The sequence below is a fragment of the Dermacentor andersoni genome, chromosome 9, assembly GCF_023375885.2.
Source record: "Dermacentor andersoni chromosome 9, qqDerAnde1_hic_scaffold, whole genome shotgun sequence".
Taxonomy (NCBI): Eukaryota; Metazoa; Arthropoda; class Arachnida; order Ixodida; family Ixodidae; genus Dermacentor; species Dermacentor andersoni.
In genome coordinates this window covers 73,943,925-73,966,796 of record NC_092822.1, presented here as the reverse complement: position 1 = coordinate 73,966,796, position 22,872 = coordinate 73,943,925, and the positions used below count along the sequence as shown (strand labels likewise).

Genomic DNA, 22,872 nt, shown 5'->3' with positions numbered 1-22,872 from the left:
CCATTTCGCGCTTCAGGTCACACGAGATTTTTTTTTTTTTTTACCCACCGTGGTTGCTTGGTGGCTATGATGTTGGGCTGCTAAGCATGGAATCGCGGCATCGAAATGAGGCCACCGAGGCCGGGATTCGATGCCGCGATCCCATGCTTAGAATCCCGGCCACGGTGGCCTCATTTCGATGCGGGCGAAATGCGAAGACACCCGTGTACTTAGATTTAGGTGCACGTTAAAGAACCCCTGGTGGTCCAAATTATTCCGGAGTCCCCCGCTGCGGCGTACCTCATAACCAAATCGTGGTTTTTCGGCACGTAAAACCTCTGTATTTTTATAGCTTTTTTCGCTGCTTTGTGTAGAAAAATGTTTTCAGCACACAAATAACAAATGCAGAGTAGACAGATATCTTATTGATAGGAAAGACATAGGTAGAGCTGAGTTAGTGCGCTCTAGTCTGCTACTCAGTAGAGAGAGAGAGATGAAAGGAAGGCAGGGATGTTAACCAGTCAAGAGTCCGGTTGGCCACCCTGCCCTGGGGGAAGGGAGGAGGGGACTATAAAGAAGGGAGAGAAAGAGAGATATGGGGGTAGAGAGGCGCCCACGAACAGCACTACAGAGTAGAGCAAATAAGTGAGACGGGTGTATACCTTCTGCCTAAGCCTCTGACTAGTTCGAGCTCAAGTTTTGCGCGGAGGTGGAATTTCGCGGTGGACCTGACAGCTAGTCATAGCTGAGTCGAGGCTTGTTTAGAAGTTTCAAGGTGCCTATTACACCGAGGAATGAAATCTGAGTGTGAGGCGTCGCAGCGCCTCTCTACCCTTCTTATGACATGCCTATTCACTAATCTCGCCTGCAGTAAAGGAGTCGACCCGCGGGGAACTGTGCTTGGTGGACGTCGCACAGCTGGACGACAGCGCACGAGCCAGCGAGCTGCTGCAACATCATCGCCTATAGCAGCACCGGCGCGCCCTATACCCCGCTCTCCAATTCTCGTAAAACTCCGCACTGGGCCGTTTAAAATTTTGTGGAATCGAGTATCCAAAAGGAAGGTTATTCGGAGACGCCGTATAGGGAAAAGGTTCGCGATTAATTTCGACCACGGGGACCCGTGACCGCGTGTCCAGCAGCTGAACGCCTGTAGGCGCTCGGCAAACCGTGGCGGTACATATGTGCGAACGTCTAACACAACGTCTAACACAACGTAAAGTCCAACATAGTGCGCCAGTAGCTTTTCGCACAACCCAAGTTTTCTGGTAGGCGTCCACAGCCACACTAAGTCACCTGGATCATATGTGACGTGTCGGTGTCGGCGGTCGTGACGTGCCTTCGAGCGATCTCGTGAAGCAAGAGTGCGCAAATAAGCAAGGCGGCGGGCTCCTTGTGCACGACAGATGGTCTCAGATATGCAGGCGTCATTGTGGTTCATAAATGAGAAGATCGTATCACGGGTATAACGTAGCGACCGAGCGTAAAGGAGAAAGAAGGGGCTGTAGCCAGTAGTTTCGTGTTGGGCGGTGTTAAATGCATAAGTAACGAAAGGTAGAACGCTGTCGCAGTTCTTGTGATCCCTCGAGACGCACATGGACATGTTCGTGAGAGTTCTGTTGGTGCGTTCCGTAAGGCCGTTTGTTTGTGGATGGTACGGCGTAAGGTGTCGAAAACTTGAACAACATAGACGAAGCATCCCTTCAAACACATCTGCAGTAAACTGTCGCCCACGATCGCTAATAACGACTTTAGGAGGCCCGTGTCGGAGAATGATGAAACGTTGCAAGAAAAGGCACACGTCGACTGCAGTCGCCGATGGTATTGCAGCCGTCTCACAGTAGCGTGTCAGGTGGTCAGTGCACACTACGATCCGACGATCTACGTTGGAGGACCGTGCAAACGAGCCGAGAAGATCGATGCCGACTTGCTCGAATGGGGTCCTTGGGTGTGGCACAGGGTGTAGTCTACCAGGAGGAGTACTTGTGGGACGTTTGCGACGCTGACATTCGTTGCAGCTAGACACGTACTGACGCGTTGTCTGACGCATATTAGACCAGTAAAATATTTCTCGAAGACGGCAAAGCGTTCTAGCTGCTCCCAAATGACCGAAGGTTGTTTCGTCATGCATAGCCCGCAAGACGGAAGTGCGCAGACTTTTCGGGACCACCACGAGATATCGTGAGCCTGTGGGGGAATAGTGCTTGTATAGAAGCCCATTACGTGTGCAAAAACGATTGGCTGTTGATTTCTGTTCGGCAGCAAGCAGTTGTTTTAAAGTGTCGTCGTTTCGCTGCTCAATCTTAAAGGCATTGAGATAAGGAAATGCGGGCTCCAAGGATACGATGTAGTGGTCAAAGTTGTCCGCGTCACAGTCCGTCGTGGGAAGCGGTAGCCGCGACAGGCAGTCGGCGTCGGCGTGTCGTCGACCGCTTTCATAGGCAATGGTGAAGTCGCACTCCTGTAGACGGAGTGTCCAGTGTGCAAGCCTACCAGATGGATCACGCAGATTGACGAGCCAGCTCAAAGAGTGATGGTCTGTAACGATAGCGAAAGGGCGTCCGTACAGGTATGACCGAAAGCGCTGTACTGCGAACATCACCGCGAGACATTCCTTTTCCGTTACGGTGTAACTGCGCCCGGGCTTGATTAGAGAGCGTCTCACGTACGCTATGACGTGTTCTTTGGTGTCGAAGCTTTGAATAAGAACAGCGCCGACACCAATACCGCTAGCATCCGTGTGCAGTTCTGTGGGAGCCAAGGGGTCGAAGTGTTTGGGAACTGGATGGGACGTCAAACGGAACTTCAGTTCACGAAAAGCACACGCACATTCTGGGGTCCAGTCAAAGTGAGCGCCTTTCTGAAGCAGACGCGTCAGCGGGTGCGCGATGTGAGCAAATCCGGGAATAAACCGACGGAAGTATGAGCAAAGGCCCAAGAAGCTTCGTAGCTCGTTTACTGAGCGAGGTTGCTGAAAGGCTTCGACCGCAGCCGTTCTCGCTGGATCAGGTCTTATGCCCTCTTTGTCCACTAGGTGGACTAGAACTAGTGTTTGGCGTTCTCCAAAGCGACACTTCTTGGAGTGTAGTACCAAGCCTGCTTTCCTAGGCACTCTAGTAAAAAGACTGAGGCGAGCCTTGTGTTCGCTAAACGTGCATCCGAAAATCACGACATCATCCAGATAACACGTGCGGACTTTCCCCTTCAAACCACACACGATGTTGTCCATGAAGCGCTCAAAAGTTGCAGGCCCGTTACACAGCCCGAATGGCATCACATTAAATTCGAAAAGTTCGTCTGGTGTAACGAATGCCGTTTTTTCCTTGTCTGCCTTGTGCATCAGAATCTGCCGGTATCCGGACCGCAAGTCTACACTCGAAAAGTGAGAGGCCGAAGAGATGCATTCTCTAGCATCATCAATCCGTGACAAAGGGTATACGTCTTTCTTGGCAACGGCGTTGAGGCGGGTTCTGTTACGCACTACTACTCTCTGTGTAGAGAGGGTTTATTGGGACGCAACCGACGGTCCTGAGCGCCAGCCGAGGCTCCGTTATCGCTAGGCGAACGTCTTCTCTTTTTTTTTTTCTCTTCCCCGTGTCCCACTACTGCTGGCAGCACACAGCCAAATCATACAAGACCTTCACGTTTGTAACAATATTAAAGACAACAGATATACGAGCTCTTTCCAAAACGTTCGTGCATGCACGTGTTTTCACAATCTTTCAGGTTCATCAGTGTGGTCGCTTTCAAAACACTGCCCCCGACAGGTAAAGCACGCTGGTTTCACTTATTTCACTGCTGGAAGCAACCTTGGAAGTCTCCTTCTGTTAAGCACTTCAGCAGCGGTGTCGTCCGCTTTCGAATCGCTCTCGGAACGGTCAGAGTCTCGAAATGCAGCCTCTGGAGCGACAGTTCGCATTTGGGGAACAAAAGAAAAGTCGGAGGGGGCCAAGTCTGGCGAGTAGAGGAGGTTGTTCCAGCTCACTGGTGGAAACTGTGTGCCAAGAAAACTCACGGACTATCAATGCAGAGTGCGCAGGGGCATCGTCGTGGTAGGGAAACCGGCGTCTCTCGTTTAACAAGTTTGGTCGCACGCGGTGCACGAGATCTCTCAGACGCTTAAGGACCTCCACGTATAGGAGCTGCTTTGTCAGTTTGCCCTTCGGGTCAACTGTTGGAGATCTGAGGTTCGTGGTACACAATTTCGTGGCATTTAAAGACGCGGCCAGCATGACAGATTTCTTTTTTTTTTCTGCTTTGTTCTTCGGTGTCCTTTCTTGGTCGGGGCTTATCTTTCTTTCCCTACAACTTTCTCTGCGACTTCAGCTCGATGTCGTATTCGTAAATTTATGTTTCGCCGCCGCTGACGACGACCTCTTGCATGAATTCATCGCTGTCGTCAGAAGTTTTCTAATCAATGAATTTTATAGTTTTCATTGCGACTTTCGCTCAGGAGTCAGCAGTTTCGTCATCATGTTGGCGGGAACTTCTTTAAATTCAAAAATTTCAGTCAAAATCCGGTGAACTGCTGACTTTCCCGAACCAACTGTTTTTGATATAATTATAACAGCCATTCGGTAGTCACAGAACGTAAGAGAATGCATTAAATCTATGTTTTCATCTTCGCTCGAGGTGGAGGGGAGTACTCATTTTGCGTCGTCCTTGTACATTTAATTATCTTTAATTCCGATCCGTTATGAATCCCGTGTGAACCGGTTCAAATCGGTTCAAACCTTTATATTTTTTCTCCGAAGCTGAACCTGAACTGAACAGGAAAATACGCAGGAGCCTGAACCCGAACCGAACCCTAAAAATTTTACGGTTTAGCACCCTGTCGCTCGCTGCTGGGCATGATGTGGGCATTCGGTGAGAAAGTCCCAAATGTGAACTGCGAGCGACGACGCAGTAGAGCAGTACCAATCAGTTGTGCGCATTGGATTCATTATTTTTCAAAGATGTCGACGCGGGCGTTTTTGCATTCGTCTCCTACTGTATTGCAGCCTTAGCGGCCTGTAATCGAACCGTCGACGGTCGAACTCGTCCCCAACAGCACAGCCACAGTTACAGGTGGCATACAGGTCACCACAGCTTCGTTTTGAGTACCCCGTCCATTCAGCGTGCGGTCGCCTCAAGACTCGCTTTCGGTTTCCGCAAGTAAGCTGAGGAAGGCTTCCGGCCTTCTTCGAGCGAGCAGGCACGTCGCTGTCCGCCGCGCCCGGTAGGCAAGGGCCGACTCATTCGCGTCGATACGAGAGAGCCAGTGAAGCCAAAGAGAGAAAAATAAAGATAAAACGATGGAACGAAATAAATAAAGGAGTGACGTACATACAAGCAACAACCTGCGGCGCGACGGTGAACAACGAAAGAGGGAGAGGGGGAGGCGTGCGTGGACGTCGTCGCCAGGCAAAGTCCGCGATAAAGGATAGGTGCCGCGTAATCTGATTTGCGCCGGCGTACGGCGCGCCACCTATGCAGACGACGGCAAGAAGCGAAAGGGCGAGGGGTGGGGGGAAGAAAGAAGCCCCACGCGCTTGATCCCACCACCGCGCGAGTGGATTCGGTGTCAGAGCCCCCATCGGCGACCGGCAGCGTTCATTCGCCCCCCTTGCCCGTTTCGCATCTTCTGTCAGTAGTACGCTCGCTCTGTCTGTATCGGTCGCACGCGGTGGACCGCTCTCGGGTTCGCCGGCATCGAACATCCACCCATTGTGTGCGGCGCACAAGCCGGCCGAAGAAGAGACGCGGCTCGGTCCGTCGAAAGGGCGCCTTCACACTACACCGTGAAAGGGCCGCACACGCCTTCCCACGTGTGTTTATTGCTGGGAACATAGCCGTCGTCGTCTATATCGTTGTAATAGCCCGGCCAGACGTCTCTCCCTTCCCCTCCTAGCGCAGACGAGAGTGCCGCGTTCTCTACTATTCCCATCCTGTCCTCTGTGCTGCTCTCCGCTGCCAACCTGCCGTGTCTGGGGGCGTTGCAGTAGCCACGAGAACGTCGCATTTGCTTGTTAGCCTTGTTGTCACTCAGCACCGACAACAGGCGTTTCTCCGACTCTGCTTTGGTCGGTGCCCGCGTGCACGTCCTGCTGAACCGTCCCCAAATCGCATCGAAGCAAGAATCAGCGGGCGAACGTTCGGGAAATCAAGAGACCACCGAGCTTTGGCGCGGACCGTGACTTGCAACGAGCCTCGTCTTGCACAGTAGCCGTGACCCACTCAACGCCCACGAGCCGGGAAGCAACCTCGTCACAGCGCCCCGGTGGACTCGGAGCGGCGTCGGCATCTTCGTCTTCGGCCGCTTCTACGTCGTTCCTTCTCAGGTTCGCTAAACTCCTCGTATGTATCTGCTGCAACGCAGCCGCGATGCGTTGTGCTGACGGCGCGCGTATCCTGTTTAGAAAGAATACGCGCCCTGCAAAGGAAAGTTGCGCGGCGGCGTTTCCGCAGACGGACGGGACGGGCGCGTGCCGGAAAACGTTGCGCTGTCTGTCCCGTCGTCTTTAACCACGCCGCGCTCGTTGCGCGGAGGAAAAGAAAGCCGCGTCTCTTTGCGAAACCGGTAACCCGGGCTCGATAGGATGCGTATTGTGTTTACCACTGCGTTAAGAAGGGCCCGTTCGTTCCTGATTGACAGGCAGTGGCGGAGAGACGTCGTCTCCGCTTGCAGGGGGAAGTGTTCGACTGCGCCGAAGACAAAAGGAGACCCCGGCCGTCCGCGCTTGCACCCTCTCACCCGCCGTTCGTAGTATCGAGGCCCGAGCCACTGAGGGACGACTCCCAGTTTCGTATTTCCCGCCGTCTGCGTAGCCCTCGACTCCCGCTGAGCTGAAGATGTCTACGGGACACCGAAAGGGCGTGTTCCTGCTTTTGCTGCTGTCGCATCTCGCATCGGCACAACTCAACGCTGGTGAGCCTCCGCCCTTTTCCTTTCGCTTTTTTTCTTCTCGATAACGCCAGTGCAACAGATGTAATCTTGGCGCTCGCCATAGCGTTATCGTTGTTGACCTTTGGAAGGCCAGGTGCAGAGCGAAACGATGTTACCGCTGTGAAATGTAGAATGATTCCTGGTTATACTGGGTAACGCTTCAGAACTTCTGCGCGAAGGGGGACGTGCTAGTTCAACGGCTAACGCTTTCGACGGCCGTTCAAAGATGACTTCGGTACACACACAGGTACCTAGAGAATTGGAAAGTCAGCCTTAAATTTCGTGAGTAAACGCCTTGCGGTCCACAAATACTTGCACCGGAATCACGTGGACAGTTTGTTCTTCGAGCGGTGGTCTCGTAACTTTGTTCCCAAGTTTGCAAATCAAACAATCTGCATGGAGTGCCTTACCGAAGTTTGGAAAACTTATTTGGATGCGCGGCGTGCTTGTTCCACGCACTTTAGGGGAGAGGAAAAAAAGTCAAGCTATCTGACGTAATCCGCCTCCATGATCGAGTGTATCGAACGAACGTGTACCGATGCTAACACGTAAAATTAAAGCACACGACGTGTCATTTCATTAAAGTAATACGTGCAAATGGTGTAGACTCTTGTATGCGTCATTGCGCTTGCAGCATCGCCTTGTTCTATACTCGCGCAGGATCCTTAATTTCTCTACTGGTAGCACTTCTGCCACTGTGACCGCAATTTCTCGCCAGTCGAATTCATTGCCGATAGTGGTACACATAATATAGCGTTGCAGTCATAGCAGTCAAAGTGCATCCAGCTTCTGTTCGCGCGAAGAATCCGCCGTTGCCTGAGCACACGGAACAACGGAATGAAAACGATGTTCTTCTGCGTGCTCGTAAACTCTTGGCGGCGATAAGATAGCGTACTTGAGTAGCCCGAATGGGGCACCAGACGTTGCGGAATGCCGTGGCTGAAATCTCGCTTGAATTGTTTTTTTCTTTTTGTCAAGAAAGCATTCAGTGCTTCATGACCTGACGAAACCCGCTGTATCGACGAGTGGCAGAACGTGGTAAACTCTGTTGCCAAAGAAACCGCAACCTTCGGAATCTACTTCGCGAATATCGGGATGGCTTACCGTAGGCAGTTGTGTATACGGTTAAGCGGCTCTCGATTTTTATTTAGGTATCGCCTGTATGCAACTTCTGCCTCAGAAGTAAGGACGCATGGCAGTTTTCAGGTCCGATCTTTCTTTTTGTTTTGTCGTCTCCATAACGGTTGCGGACTGGGGGCGGGAGCATTGGAAATGCTGGCACCTGTTTAAATGCGATGAAGGACTTTCCAGAGTTAATGCAATCGGTTAAATTAATTCGCGCGTTTAGCTCTAAGCTTCGTAGCTATGGCGCGTCCTATAAAAAAAGAGATACGGTCGTCCTGCTTGAGCTTTGGCAGTGCTCAAAATTTAGTTGTTTCAAAGTTCTCTCCTCCACCCTTCGACTGATTTCGCTTAAGACTTTATTAGCGCAAAGTGTTTCGTCGAATGCGCGTGTTTTTTCCGAGTTGAAAACGCGGCGCACAATATTTTTTTTTTATTTCACTATGGTCGACGTACACTTTTCATGCGTATCATGCTGTTCTGGTTCACAAGTCTTGCGAGCAATGTCTAATCCCTTCTGCGTATAAGCGACAGTCTACCACAAGCTTTCGGGCAGTTTTCTACGTTAAGCGTCAACGTTTCGCGTGACACGCCCCTATCTTGTGGCAGCCGTAATGGTCTGCAAGGTTTCTGCATTAACTGCGATAAACACGAAAGTTGCAACCAAGCGTGTTCGTGACACCGGCGAGGAATTTCCTCCCGCTATCTTGTCGCGAGGGCAAAGGGCTGCTCTCTGTTGGCCTCTCCGGTCCGTCAATAAAACTGGCTCAACTTAACCATATTGCCAAGGTTAATAAACGTCATGGTTGTGGCGTATACGGAAAAAACGCACCGTTCTTGTACAGGACGCCTCTAATCGTCGGGCACGTCCTTTATGGGAACAAGCTATCAACCAAACCAAACAGAGTCGCGACGACACGTATAGGTTAGGGAAGTACGAATGCCATCTTCATGGGCACGCGAGCACGTGGCAAAGAGCCTCGTCGTCAGCACCCTAGTGTTAGCGGCGCCAAACGTAAATGGACACGAGAAGGCGACACCGCAACTTCTACGTTTTGCGCTGCGAACATCAGCATTTAAAACCAAGCCCCAAGCTGCTAATCTATAATGGTCGTAAACAACTCGCGCGGCCAGGGGCGGCGAGATGCGAGAAAGGAGGGAGTGGTTGCCGTTCCCCTCTACTGCCTGCACCGCTGATCCCACGTTTCCTCCTTTCTGTATCGTCGCTGCACGCGAACGGAGAAACGCGCAATCTGATAAGACAGTCGTGCTAGCTGTCATACTCAGTTTCCGCAGCTGCGATAGATGGAACCCGTCCATTTCAAATTCAAATGAAATAGCATGTTTGCAGGCGTGCCACAAGGATTAAGGTAAAAAAAGAATGGCACGGGTTGCAAGCAGACTAACGGTGTCCTCCTCTCCTTCCGTTTTCGCATCTCACCGCGGCACCGGCCTCGCAACACGTGGCCTGCGATGCTGCTCTTCACGGGCTCGCGTGTGTGCGTTTCATAAAGACACCGATTGTACATATGAGAGAGAGAGAGAGAGAGAGCACTTTATTTGCACCTGTCAGAGTATGGGTGATCGGGGCCAGACGGAGCTCCCCCTTTCACCGTCTACCTTCCCCCTAGACGTCGGCCGGAATCACTTGGCTTCCAGCGGCGAACTGGGCTTGGCTTGCAGGCTTCTCAAAAGGATAGCAAACAAAAACGCGGGGATGGAGGCGAACCTACTAAGGCTTGTCCACTCTTTCATCATCAGCCGAGTCACCTACGCTATCCCGTACTTAAAGACAACTAAAACAGAGAGAAACAAGGTAGACATCCTCATCAGGAAGGGTGTCAAAACCGCCCTAGGTTTACCACCGTGCACATCAACATGGACGACCCTCAACCTAGGAGTGTCAAACACCCTAGAGGAAACGTGCGAGCCGAAACTCGCGGTACAAACGAGAGACGCTGCTCTCAACTGTTTGTTTGCGGACAGTCTTAAAAAATATACGCGAAGCTCGTGCACATTTGCGTCCGGAGGAAATGACGCAGTTCCGCGCTACGAAGTCGGAGGTAAAGCTAAGCACACATGAACCTCGCATGCACTTGTACATTCCGAGACTGTCCTGAAAGAGGTGAGCGTATATAACGCCTGCACCAGGTCTTTTGCTTACGCCGTCTGTCGTTGCGATTTGCCCAGTTTTAGTTGTACCGACTGCCAAAATATGCACCAAACTCTACCCATGAGTCAACCTAACAACTATAAAAGAAGTCAATTTATTGAAATTTTATCAACTCATTTGTAGCTTTTGCATAGCGTAACTTAAACGAAAGAAATGCCCGTTCGACTGTTGGAGTTCAGACTATAAAGCCTCCTCGTACGTTTTGGCCGACGAAGTCGCGGTGCGTTGACGGAAGAGCTTTAGTCGGAACAACAAAGTTCCGCGATACCTTCGACAAGCGGGACGCGTGAGAGACTTCATTGGTACTTCATTTATGATCGTCCCAGAAGCTCTCGTACAGGTCACACCTTCAAGCACGGCACTCTACGCCGGCAGTACTTTGCAGTTAATTTCTCCTCCTTTCCCTTTGAATGAAAAAGCAATGCTTTAACTGGCATCCCGGCTACATCGTACATGACTGTCGTTGTAACACGAGCCCAAGCGTAAAGAGCTGTGCCCCTACCTACAATTTAGTTGCTGTCAACTGTTCACGGGGGCTGCGTTTTAGAACTGTAGGGCACTAATTGTACTTCTTGCTTCGCAGATCGAAAATGAAGAGAAAGAAACATGTAAATTTTTAACATTTTTGTTGCTTAGTACGAGATCTTATGGAACTCCCAGTGCAGTTAAAAAAAGATTCCTTTCTTGGTTTAGTTTTCTGGTCCTCCGAAGGTAATAGTGTATAACGAACTCATCACACAGTTTTTAGGTATAGGCGAGTTTTAGCATGCCTAATGTAATGTGGCGTAATTACCGAATGTATTGAACTAGCTTTAGCGCACTGGTCTGTTCGCTGTAACTGGGTTCGACTGTATTACTGCACCTTCGGAAACGTGCCTAACACATGGCTTGAGTTTTCCAGCCTTCTGCCCCTCGTCTGCATCGACAGTGTGTGCTTCGCTGCAAGATTGACGTTTCGTCACGGAAACACTCCATTTACTTGTCTATAGAACGCGCCTTGTTTCCTCTCAATATGCATACAATATACAGGGCGTTTCTTTAGCTGCACCAAATTTTTTACATTGCCTACGGCAGACGGCACAATTCTAACCAATGATCTGAATTACTCGATGAGACGGCCATTACTTCAACGAGAAATCAAAACGTTCAGTTGAATAATTAACATAAATAAGCTAAGTGATCTTTAATTACTTTTGCCACATATTTCAATCTGCGAATCATAGCCGCTGAGTTCGCACGCATGGTCTATCCATTTCGAACGAATTCTCTGTACAGCACCAGTTCCGAGATATTAATTCTCCAAGTGTACGTCGAAATGCATTGGTGTTCCAGTTACTTTTGCGTAATAATGCGTAAAACAGTGGCTTCTTAAAGAAAAGTGTAACTCCAATGCATTTCCTCGGACACTACGGGAAACTCTGGCGCTATCAACAGCCGCGGGCCGGAATGATCCATATTAGAGATTTGTCCGATTTTCATTATTTTGGCGTCGATGACCTCGTCTCTTTGTTTACGATACTCTATCTGTTTTTGTTGACCTGAATTTCAAAGCACCCTGTTTATTTTTTTCTAAACACGGATGGTAATGACTCCGCGCGCATGTGCAGTAACTGCGAAGTGTGGTATTTATAAAGCAATGTTTTGTTGAAGGTCACCTTGTAAAGTCTCAAAGCTGCGAGAAGCCGGTAGTTTAGGCAAAACCATGTACTAACCGTAGTTGACACGCTGGCTGAACCGCGACGCTTTCAGCTTTCGTAAATACTAGCGCCGGAGTCCCCTATATTTTTCGTTCTGTGCCAGTTTTCAGTGTTTGTTGAAATCAGGTAAAAAGAAAACTAAACGCCTGTAGCGAAGTTTATGTTGAGACAATGTGGCTAATGTGGCAAGCAAGTATTGGTGTGTGTCTATCAGTGGTTTAGGCCAATTAGGAGGCGTTATATATGAAACGCTTAAGTTTTCCCACTTGCCTTAGAGAACCAAAGATGGCTGAAATTTAATATTTTCAGGAAATGGGGAACACGCTATAAGTGATGTGTGCTTCAAGTTTGAAGTGTGGATTGTGGCACTAGGGCAAATGTTCTGGCGAACTTAAGTGTATGATATACAGCCTTTGTAAAAACAATCTTTAACAAATCTGGAAGGCGTTATATACAGAAGTCATGTAGGGGCAACGTTTTAATGCATCTGCCATAATTACAGGCAGCTAAAGCTTTTATTGAAAATGCTCGAAACAGTCGAAAAAGCTCCGCTTGAAATTGGGTTTCCATTCTGCAAGGTTGCACAAATGAGCTGTCTTTTTCTAGGAAATCTCATGGCCGAAAGGACCGGCTTTTTTTCTCCCTTCGTCATGTCCGAAAAATTCGACGGTGGCTTTCTTTTTGTAATCCCCTGCATATCCATATGCCACCCGTGAATCTAAAACCTTATGGGCACATCAGACAGCATCAGCAGGCAGTGCTAGACGATACCATGACCACAGTGCTAAACGATACCACGACCCACCATCTTATTGTATTTCCAGCACCCTTGATTCGTATCGTGTCACATCCATTCTAGGGGCATTGGCCAAAATCGCATACAGCACCGAAGTTGCCTCCTCGGTACCAGCGTGACCCAAGTTGTATGTTAGGCCAGATAGCAGCGAGTCGGCTATTCGGGAAGATGCGCAATGGTCCATTGTTGTCAACTCAAGACAGCAGCCATTACATGCCCGGGGGCCCCAAGTTCACGCTCCTAGTTATCGTGCGAAATCGGCCGCCATCCATCCAAAGTGGGCGAAGCAGCCGAAGAAAGCTATCGCTTTAGAAAAATCTTTTTTCCGCGATTGTCGAATCAAGCCGTGCGATTCGCAGCGCTGGGGATATAACACCAGCATTTTGACAGCGGGACACTATATTTTTACAGCGCTGTAAAAATCGGTCGTATATGGTCCTGCGATGCTTTCGTTGGCTACTCTCCTCCCACCTTTCGCAATGACTGCTGTGAAGCCGAGTAAACCGGACAGGTGCCGAGGCAGTGTAATAAAGTATCACTTGGTGGATTGTTCCTCTCGGCAGGCGCATTTCGATAGGGGTGACGTACGAAATACTCTCGTCCACTAAGATATAACTGCGCGTGACAGCATGCCGAGTGATAAAAAAATAATTCGGAGTGCCTCATAATAGTGGTCGTAACAACTTTATTGACAATCCGGCAAATTCGTGGCCTGGGCCTAGGCCGCCCCCGAGGAGGTCCGGAAATCCTGTCTCCTCGCCGCCTCACGGGCTTGCTCGATGGCCCATAGTTGATTTTCGAGGTTTGAGCTGCGCAACGAGGCCGTCCATCGCGCCGCAGCTTCATCTGGGGAAACTGCATTCTCTCTGCATATAACCTCGCATTCCCAGAGATTCTGTCTAAGAGATGCGTGAGCCCTGCCGCATAGTTCGCAGTTATCGTCTGAGTAGATGTCCGGATATATCCTCCTGAGACAGACCGGGTTGGGGAAGGTCTTTGTTTGTAGCTGCCTCCAGTCTACCGCTTGGGCCCTGTCGAGTTTGGGGTTAGGGGGCGGATAAACACGCCTTGAGTTTTGATAAAATTGTGTAACATCACAGTACCTGGTCATTCTGTCCCTCTGTCCATACCTCCGTTGGATTTCCAACCCCGAGAGAGGATCCTTCTTCGCGGGCGCGGAATGTGAGACCTCGCGCTACGCGGTGGACCTCCTCGCTGAGGTTGGGTACGGGGGTGTCGGGGGACGTGTGAGCCGGGAACCATATAATGTGTCGTTCCTCCTCTGTCTCCTCGGAGGTGACATAGTTCGCGTTGGCTTTGAGTATAGCCTCAGCCTTCGGCGAAATTCTGCCTTGTGCATAGTTTCTGACGGCCGTCTGCGAGTCACTGAGTACGTATCTGCAATTGGAGTTAACGATGGCTAGGGCTATCGCCACCTCTTCCGCTACCTCGGGGTTTTTGACACGTATGTTAAAAGAACTGACAAATTGTTTGTCGGTATTGAGGACGGCCACTGCAAAAGCACGTCGATCCTCGTATTCTGCAGAGTCTACGTACAGCGCTTCCTTGTCCCTACCGAAGGCTTGGAGTAAAGCCTTGGCTCTACTCTCTCGCGACCCTGATTGAATTCGGGGCTCATGTTCTTGGGTATATTAGCCACCTGCAGCTTTCCCCTGATCGCGCTTGGAAGGGATGTCTTGTCGCCGTGCTGCTTGTGATAACTTATCCCGAGTTTGTCCAGGATGCTCCTGCCCGTTCGCTTCTTCGCTAGTCTCTTGAGTTGCGAGATTTGGTGTGCCTCAATTAACTCTTCAAGCTTGTTGTGGACGCCCAGCTGTAGCAGAAGTTCCGTGCTGGTGCTGTCTGGAAGGCCCAGTGCCATCTTGTGTGCTCTTCTAATGAGGGTGTTCAGTTTGGCATATTCGGCCGCGTACAAGTTGTGGTAGGCGGCCACATAGGTAATGTGGCTAATAACTGAGTGTCTGACGACGTTGGCCTCCCTCATACCCTGATGTCTGTTGGTGATTCTTCTGATGAGCCTCATCGTGTTCGTGATCTTAGTCTCCAAATGCCTGAACGTTTCTCCGTTGTTGCCGTTCGATTCTATGATGAGTCCGAGCACCTTAATCTGCTTCACCCTGGGTATTTCATGTCCGTATTTGGTGCGTATGCAAATTTCTTCGTATTCAGCATGCTGGATGTAAGCCTTGGGGGGTCTTCCCCTAAGTGTCAGGTGGTAGAGGAGTTCCGATTTTTCTGGAGAGTAGACGAGACCGGTTCCGACGAGGTACTCTCCCACCACCTCGACCGCGGTCTGTAATCGCTGTTCGATTTCTCCGTTGCTTCCCTCGGACACCCAGATTGAATTTTTCGGCCTATCTTGATACCAGTGCACAATGTGTCCTCGACTACAAGTGTTTTAATGTGCTTAACGGGCACATCCTGGAGGCAGTGTGACGTCACAGCACCCAAACGCCTCCTAGCATTGGCCATCTGAACTAACCCATGATCGTCCGTGGCAGCACACTTTAGCAAGTTTACTGGAGAACTATGGCTTCACTTTGACGATCATCCTCTCGTAGTTTCTGGCTAATTTTCGCTGGTCTCGCGGGCTACCGACGCAATCATCCACGCGGTATTTTTAAACCCGTGTTCCATCTTGTAGAACGGAAATATTTTTCTTTTTCATTGTCTTCTTTTGACTCTGAGCTCTGGAGCACAGGTGTGTGCTCGGAGATAAACCGTTGAGAGGTACTCGAAAGGCTTCTTTTTGCGTGTGTGCGCGCGCGCGCTCGTGCATACGTTATCAGACTTCGACCCGTACGGCTGCTCTGTTCAGACTTCCTGCTCGCTCTGCCTATCCTGTAGGGCGCGGGGCGGAGAAGCACTTCTGAGCGATATGTGTACGCTTGATTGCTCTTCGTATTTTGTGTTTGTGTGTGTGTTAAATGGATGTTTGAGGCGGAAGCTTGACAGAGAAACATTCTTGCACCCTCCAGTAGTTCGTACCACTTTTTTAGAAGCTTTTTTTAGAGTCAAGCTACTTAATGCAAGCGTCATGCATGTGAGGCTGTGTGAAGAGGTATTTACAGTGTAGTCGAGCCCTGTCATAGTGACAGGGCATGACATGACAGCTGACGCATTCAGCTGTCATGTGGTAAATGCTTCATTTTGAATTGCCTATGGTTGCATCATTGAAATGTCGAAAATAATTCATTCCCGACATATCTTAAGCACCTTTACTACGCATTTGATCTGACATTAATTGCTGCAGTGATCTGGGGTTGCACATAGAAAATTCACTTAAAGCTCTTCGCGTATTATTTTAGATATTTTATAATATATTTTATGTATTTTATAAGATCTATTTAGAACTCTGAACACCCTCGGTGCTCCCGATTTGACAACGTGCAATATCGTCTTGCTCGTGCATCTCACTGTTAATCGAAGACTAACCTTAACAGCATTCTCGTCTTGCCCTTCGCCTTGCGCTGTCGATAGCGCTTTGAGCCGTCTTTTTATTGTCCATAGTAACTACAAATTACGGCCAAACTATCTTACATGTGCCTCAGTGTAGAACAGCCTTGATAATAAGCACTATACGAATAGCACACCATGCGTTCTTCAAAAAAATTAAGGCAGACATTCATTGACAATGCTTAACGCTGTGCGGCAGCCTGCACGACCTCAATTTCACCTCTAGTGTTTGCATTGACAATGTAGAACAAAGTTGTTAGAAAATATAGCTTGTGGGTAAAGCTGTCTCTGCTACTGTACCTTTGTATTCCATATTTCAGCTGATACTGTTGTTGAATTAAGCTGTAGGAATAGCTCCTGCCATACACTCTTAACGTTTACACCCTTTAGGGCGTATCTTGTCCCACAACAATAATGGTCATCTGTCTTGCCCGCGTTTCCTTTCTTTAACGCTGCGAGCCCGGTACTTCCCAGTCACGAACGGCATGCGCGTTATCAGTGTGGCGCAGCATTCTCGACAGGAAAGTAGTGAGCGCCGAATTTTCAAGAAAGGAAACGCAAGCAAGGCAGGTGACGATTATTGTTGTGGGACATACACCCCAAAGGGTGCAAACTGTTTTAAGAGTGAGTGATTTCTTAACAATCAGTAGGGGCCCTTTAACCAATCCATTTGGCCCCAAAAGTGTTTGCTTTTGTAATACTATAGCTTAGTTAAACACTTTCAAACATCCAACCCTCCTGTGCGAAATATCTCCTACGTGATGCTACGTGAGCCATAACTTGCCCTATTTACTTTAACTACTTCCCCAAACAAGCATCGTGTGTAATTTAAACATACCAGGCTTTTTCTTCTTTTTTTAAACATTAACAGAAATTTAAAAAAAATCGTCTGTGGTATATAGGACAAATTTACTCCTTCAGATGGGTCACTCTAAGAGGCACATCATGCACAAGAAATGAAAATGCGTAACTGGCTAACAAAATTTTTTCTATAAAGTCTAATCTAAAAAAAATTAGGCAATTATGCAGTTTGCACTCGTATTTTGCACTCGTCATTGTTTTTGACTCGCCTGCAAAACTGCTTTTGTATGTGTTCTTGGACAATTAGAAGTACTTGGGCTTGCATATGCACCTGCATATCCACATGCATAATTTGTCAGGGTTTTTGGACTTGTGTACAGAACTTTGTTCATGCATATGCTGACTGACTGTTCTGTTATACATCTGTGACAGCGCGACACATTTTGGGATAACGTTTTTCTTCAAGGTGTAGCGCCGGTGCCAACTAAAGACGCCGACCACTCCTATTACTTTACGTCAATAAACATAGTGCGTTCGAAGCCGATAGCACTGATGTAAATATTTGAAATGTGTCGCAAGCATCTTGAAGCGCTTCTGAATTTGCCTTTGTTGCAAGTTCGAATGTGTGTAAGTTTCCGTAAAATGAGTCGGAGAGAAGTCGGGGTGTTTGATCAGTGCGGCATGCGTGCTGAAACGAAGGTTTCAATCTACAGGCTTAATTGACGCCCCGATGGGGTCAAGTTCAGTGGAATTCTGTGCGTTACGAGTGTTTCGTTATGCCGTCTTCTTTTTTTTTTTTTTTTTTCAGTCGACCACCGGCCGAGTCGTTTTTCCGCGCAGATAGCGCACCACACCGAACTTCCGTACATCCGGGGTATGACCACTATCCAAAGTATTCCGCTCGCTGGTTGCTCTGCTCGTACGACATGCCACGCCCGCACTACCTACCTTCCGCACGAAAGCATGCTTCATCGTCGTCGTCGAGTACGCTGGACACGTCATTTTCTGAAGCGAAGACCCCGCTTCGACCTGCGGGTTGCAGTTGGGGTTACGCATGTGAATGTTTCGTGTGCCTTCGCCTCCCGCAGCCTGTTTTGATTTGGCTGTGGGAGCGTGCGCGTCTTAAAATAGTCGCGCCTGATCAGGCAGTGCGTGTTGGCGTGACGGTCAATGCTTATTGTACGCAAACAAATAACTGTTGAATACGAGCGCTTGTAACAGTATCCGAAAAGAAATAAAGGAATCGAGCCACTAGGAATGTAAAGCGCGCCGCACAGGCGAGGGATAGTAGTACGCGGCGTTACTTACACCATTGTGGGCCCGCGTTTTTTTTTTTTTGCCAGCGGTCAACCGCTGGCAAAAAAAGAACCATCATGCACCTAATGAATCCCAGGTGTTCAAAATTAATCCGGAGCGCCACACTACGTCTCTGGTAGCCGCATAGCTGATAAACCAAGGCAGGCCCGTCGGCCTCGTGCAATAAGACAGCAGGAAGATGACTTTCTGCGCGGAGTTGCTTCTTGGAGCACTCGCCTGGAACCTTCTTTTCTGGCTATCCAGTACGTCTATCATGAGACTATGAAATACTTCTATCAGACGACTATCCAGTACATGAAGAGAGAAAAGTTTAATAACCAAGGCAGAGAGGCCTGCCTGAAGTACGTTCATCTAAAAATTATTCCGTGCTCGGGACAAGAAAAATCCAAAAAAAAGGAATAACAAGATGTGCGACGATCGCAAGAAAAATCTGCCCCAGAGCCTTGAGTCCAGGCCCGTACCGTTTAAGAAGGCCAAGTAAGGCCTTGTTCACTTAACTAGTTAGTCACGCCAAGGGCTCAATATAAAGTCCTCTGATAACGATTGGCTGTCGAGACGGGCCAGAGTAGCCATGCTAAGTGAAAATCGCTCCGGCGAATATTAAGCAAGACGATATTTTTTTCTCCTTCCCCGAGCACAGTACGCTTATACATTAAGATGAAGTCGGACGGACAGTGAAAATCTGTTCGTTTTAAGTTATTCTTCAGAGTTGATCCACAACGTTGAAAATGAACTTATCCTTGTGCGCTCAGATATGCTTGACCCAAACGACAAATGCAACTGCACTGAAATTGAGAGGCAGATGTCGACTTATTGTATCTGTAAGGGCACAAAGTATATCGCTGCATGCCCATTTAAGTTGCTGTTCCTTGTCGGTCCTCTGTAAACATGTTTGACGTCGAGAGCTAGCGAAGTCGGATTTCCTTTCCGTCTGCACCGCTTTTCCATCCCCACTGACCTTATGACACGGATGCTTTCTCTAACTAATACGGGCGTGGTGCTCCACATACTAACCTTCGCTTCTGGAGGTGACGGTTTGGTGGTTGGTGCATGACGTCCTGCGGGTTGCATCATCGTGTTTGGTGCTCTGTTTGTACCTTCTGTCGCAGCCGTTGCTGGTTGACTTTGTCCCCCCCCCCCTTTGTTTTTTTTTTTATTTTCAGATCCGCCGGAACCTGAAAACACCGTCGGCGGACCGCTCCCAGGTAAGTACAACGTTGGAATTCGCGCACGTTTGTGGACCATTTTTTGCAAAGGTCCGGCGCCGTGTTCGTGTTAAGGGCAGGCGCTGACGCTATTGGAGTGCATTCACGAGACACCTGTACGCTCTTTGTACGAGCCTGAAATGTTCAGCCTCTTTATTGCGATGGCACTCGTATGGACACTGCAGGCGAATTACCGCCGTCGCCGTGATGTTCAGCCATTTAATGCCCACAATCTGAGGATCTACTTTCACTGGCGCCGCGCTTTACGAGTAGTGTAGTGGTGTCTGTGCGCTGCCATTGCACGGAGTGCTAAAGTGTTTGAGGGTGCCAGAAATTTCTACGCAGCCTAGCACGTCGCGTCCGCGCATGGTCGCGCCTGCGTATGCTTAGTCCGAGAGGCTCAAGCACAGCGCTAAAACCTTGCTGCCGCTGTCAGTACTTCGCCTTTTATGCGAAACTATTAAAAATTGATATAGACATTCTCAATGCGAGCTCCCGGTACGTCGCCCTAGTGCCCTCTAAACTCTTGAGAACCTGCTGCAGAATGTGCCTTCATGTTTATGCGCAACAATAGACCGGCACTCTCTGCTGCGATCGCCAGATGGGGACGGGACGGCGGGAGGGGCGTCTTTTCCGAGCGTTCCTCCAGAATCGAAGCCTTCAGACACCCCATAGCTCTCGAGCGACAGCACTTGCCAGTAGGCCCGGTCCGTTCGATTACATGCGCAATTTTTTTTTTATACAGGCGAGGTTACGAAGGCACGCCTACAACACAGTGCGTACAATAGAGTATACAGCACCCCCCCCCCCCCCCCCCCCCCCGACAAATTAAATCTTGGGACCTCCGAGTGCACTAACGCTGTACTGTCTCCTGTAATGCAGTCAATGAATGAACTTGAGTCATGCCTTCTCACTGTCGTCCATTGCATATTTTCGCAACCTCTGCAACAGCGCTGGGTGTTTAATGAGTTGACAAAATACTTGTTTTACCGTTGGAAATGTCACGTTAGAACTCGTGTTTGTGATAACTAAACGTTCGCGGCGAAGATTTAGCTACGTATGTAGTTTTAGCGGCTCGATGACGAACGGTTTAACATGACTCGCGACAAGTCTGACGGACGTAGCAATTCCTAAGTCTGTGTTAGAATTTTATACCTAGACAAATGAAATTAAAGCTAAGAAGGAAATGCACCGCGCTTAGGCGGATCTCATTAGAGAGATCCACATAGAGCAATTAGAGCATTGCTTTCTCATGTTCGCGTTCGTGTACAATCCTCACCTGGGAATTCGCCGTGCTGCTGTGGAACAGTTTCCGTGTCTGCAGACGTCAAAATTGTTCTAGAGTTCAGATGTCCTCAGCGTGGTATGGCTCCTCGCGACTACCCCACTCCCATTAACAAATACTATTGCATAACAAATATTTGTCATGCAATACACACACAAAAAATATCCTACTGTGCTAGTAACGAGAAAGCAATAACGATTTTATTTGCAGTTTCAACTATTGACAATGTCATCCAATTATCCCTCTGGGCAACCGGTTAAAATAAAAAGGGAACATCACGTACGTTATCGGCGCTTTGTGCAGTATTTTGATGTATATATGTGGTAACTTACCGAGGCGTACGTTTTTAACGCTTTAAGCTTGGTCTCCATTTTTCCGTGGCGATCCTTAAAAAAAGAAGAAAAAGAAACATTGCTGAATATCTGCTGTGTGCAAACACAACTAGCCCCCAGGAACGTCCTACTAAAGGTCGGAAAAGGATTTAACTCCTACAGTGTTATTTCTGGCGTTATTGATTGAGCAGTAATAAGCAGTACAGTACAGTGTATACCTATAGATAATGTATACATTACATAGATATCTTAGGAGCTTATGCGCGCGATTTATTTTAGTTTTGCCCCAGGAGCAGTGCATTAACAGGAAGGCTTACTATATGGAGCAAACTCCGATGCCCACCTATTCGAGTGCATGTAAAACGTAGAAACTTGTATGAAGCAACCCCTGGAGTGATTTGAGTGAAATTTGTTGCATTTGATTGGGAAGTTAAATGCACTGACTGTAGGAGACGGAATGTTTAAGGCTTGTGATGTCTTTGGTAAGATTGCTTAAAATTGGCAACTAAAAAAAAGTTTACAGATGCGTAATGCACCAACCAAAAAACAGATATGGCAGTTATATGTACTCAGAATCCGTTCCTACACCAAAGCGAACAAAATTGATATGTGGATTTATAGCTTACGGGAATTAGTCACAGTATTTGAAAGGGTGTTGAACTCGCGTATATAGGTATCGGCCTGCTTTAGCGCGGTTTATGATACATAAGTTTAGTCCGCTTAATATGTAATATTAGGCGCCATTTACAGAATTGCGAAACAATTTTTTTATTGCCTAGTAGGAGTTGTACAACTCGGTTTCGTTATTGAAAATTTCTGCTATTTCAAACAAGCTTTATGAAAGTCACTGGTCTAAATTAAAGAAGGAATGGTTGGCTACAATCGCTGTATTTAAACTTCTCCTTTTGAATGTAAGAAACCTAATGAAATTCGGTGGAAACACTGACATTCCGTGCAATATGAGAAAAACCATTTCTCCGTTCGCATGTGCGCAGCTAGGTGGCCACGATCTATTGCTTCCGCTTATCGTACCATATCTGAGCACGATGCAATATTTAACTCGCTCGCTTTCTGTCCTTCCCCGTTTGCTCCTTTGATCTCGCTCACGGATTCATTTCCCGCTTCATTGCTTGCAGCACAGCTCAGAAGGCAAATCGTAACACATTCGAAATCAGTCGATTTTTAATTGTAAGCAACCGTCTTGTGTTGGCATGCAGATTACGACCACACCTCGGCATCGCCCATCAATGGTGACGACACCACAGCCTCGACTACTGAACTCCGTAAGTCCGTTCGTAGGACCGTTTACTTGGTTGACCCAGCGAGCGGCGTAGAAACGTAGCATGCTTTGTCGTGTCGTGGAAGCGAAATTAAGCACCTCAGCTTTTTTTCTTCTCTGCGGCAACTAGCTATAGCGGGTGTGTAACCTCTGTCTTATTGCGTAAGCGGTGCGCAAGCTGATGGATCGCCGCCGTGTAGCCAATAAATTGTCGCAATAGCACTCAAGTTCTGGCAACACGTAGAGATACGCGACGATGCGCTGTCTTCGTTAGGAAGTTGAAAAACGATAAAACAAAGCTGGTCGTCGTGACGTCCATGAAGACGCGGTGATACTATACTGGCGGTGGTCTGCAGGCGACCGGTGTTTAGCCTGGCGATCGAGGTCCGCCTGAGCGCCTCTCGACGTCACTCGACGATGTTACGTCACGTCCGGCAATGCACTGCCGCTCGGAAATGCTAGAAGGCGGGATGCTTGAAAACTT

At 48.6% G+C, this 22,872-nt stretch overlaps 1 protein-coding gene across 5 annotated transcripts in view; it reads left to right on the top strand.

Moving 5' to 3' along the window:
- The first annotated feature begins 5,488 nt into the window (after positions 1–5,488).
- Positions 5,489–22,872, top strand: part of LOC126528248 (uncharacterized) — a 36,845-nt gene continuing 19,461 nt past the window's right edge. Inside the window, exons 1-5 of one of the 5 annotated variants that reach the window (XM_055069218.2) lie at positions 5,489–6,299; positions 6,647–6,886; positions 17,779–17,844; positions 19,451–19,492; positions 22,327–22,392. In XM_055069218.2, coding sequence (XP_054925193.1) covers positions 6,811–6,886; positions 17,779–17,844; positions 19,451–19,492; positions 22,327–22,392 — 250 coding nt within the window. In that variant the 5' untranslated portion in view covers positions 5,489–6,299; positions 6,647–6,810. Of the gene's footprint in view, positions 6,300–6,613; positions 6,887–17,778; positions 17,845–19,450; positions 19,493–22,326; positions 22,393–22,872 lie in introns of all 5 variants that reach the window. The other 4 variants (XM_055069217.2, XM_055069219.2, XM_050176137.3 and 1 more) reach the window with 4 other exon arrangements.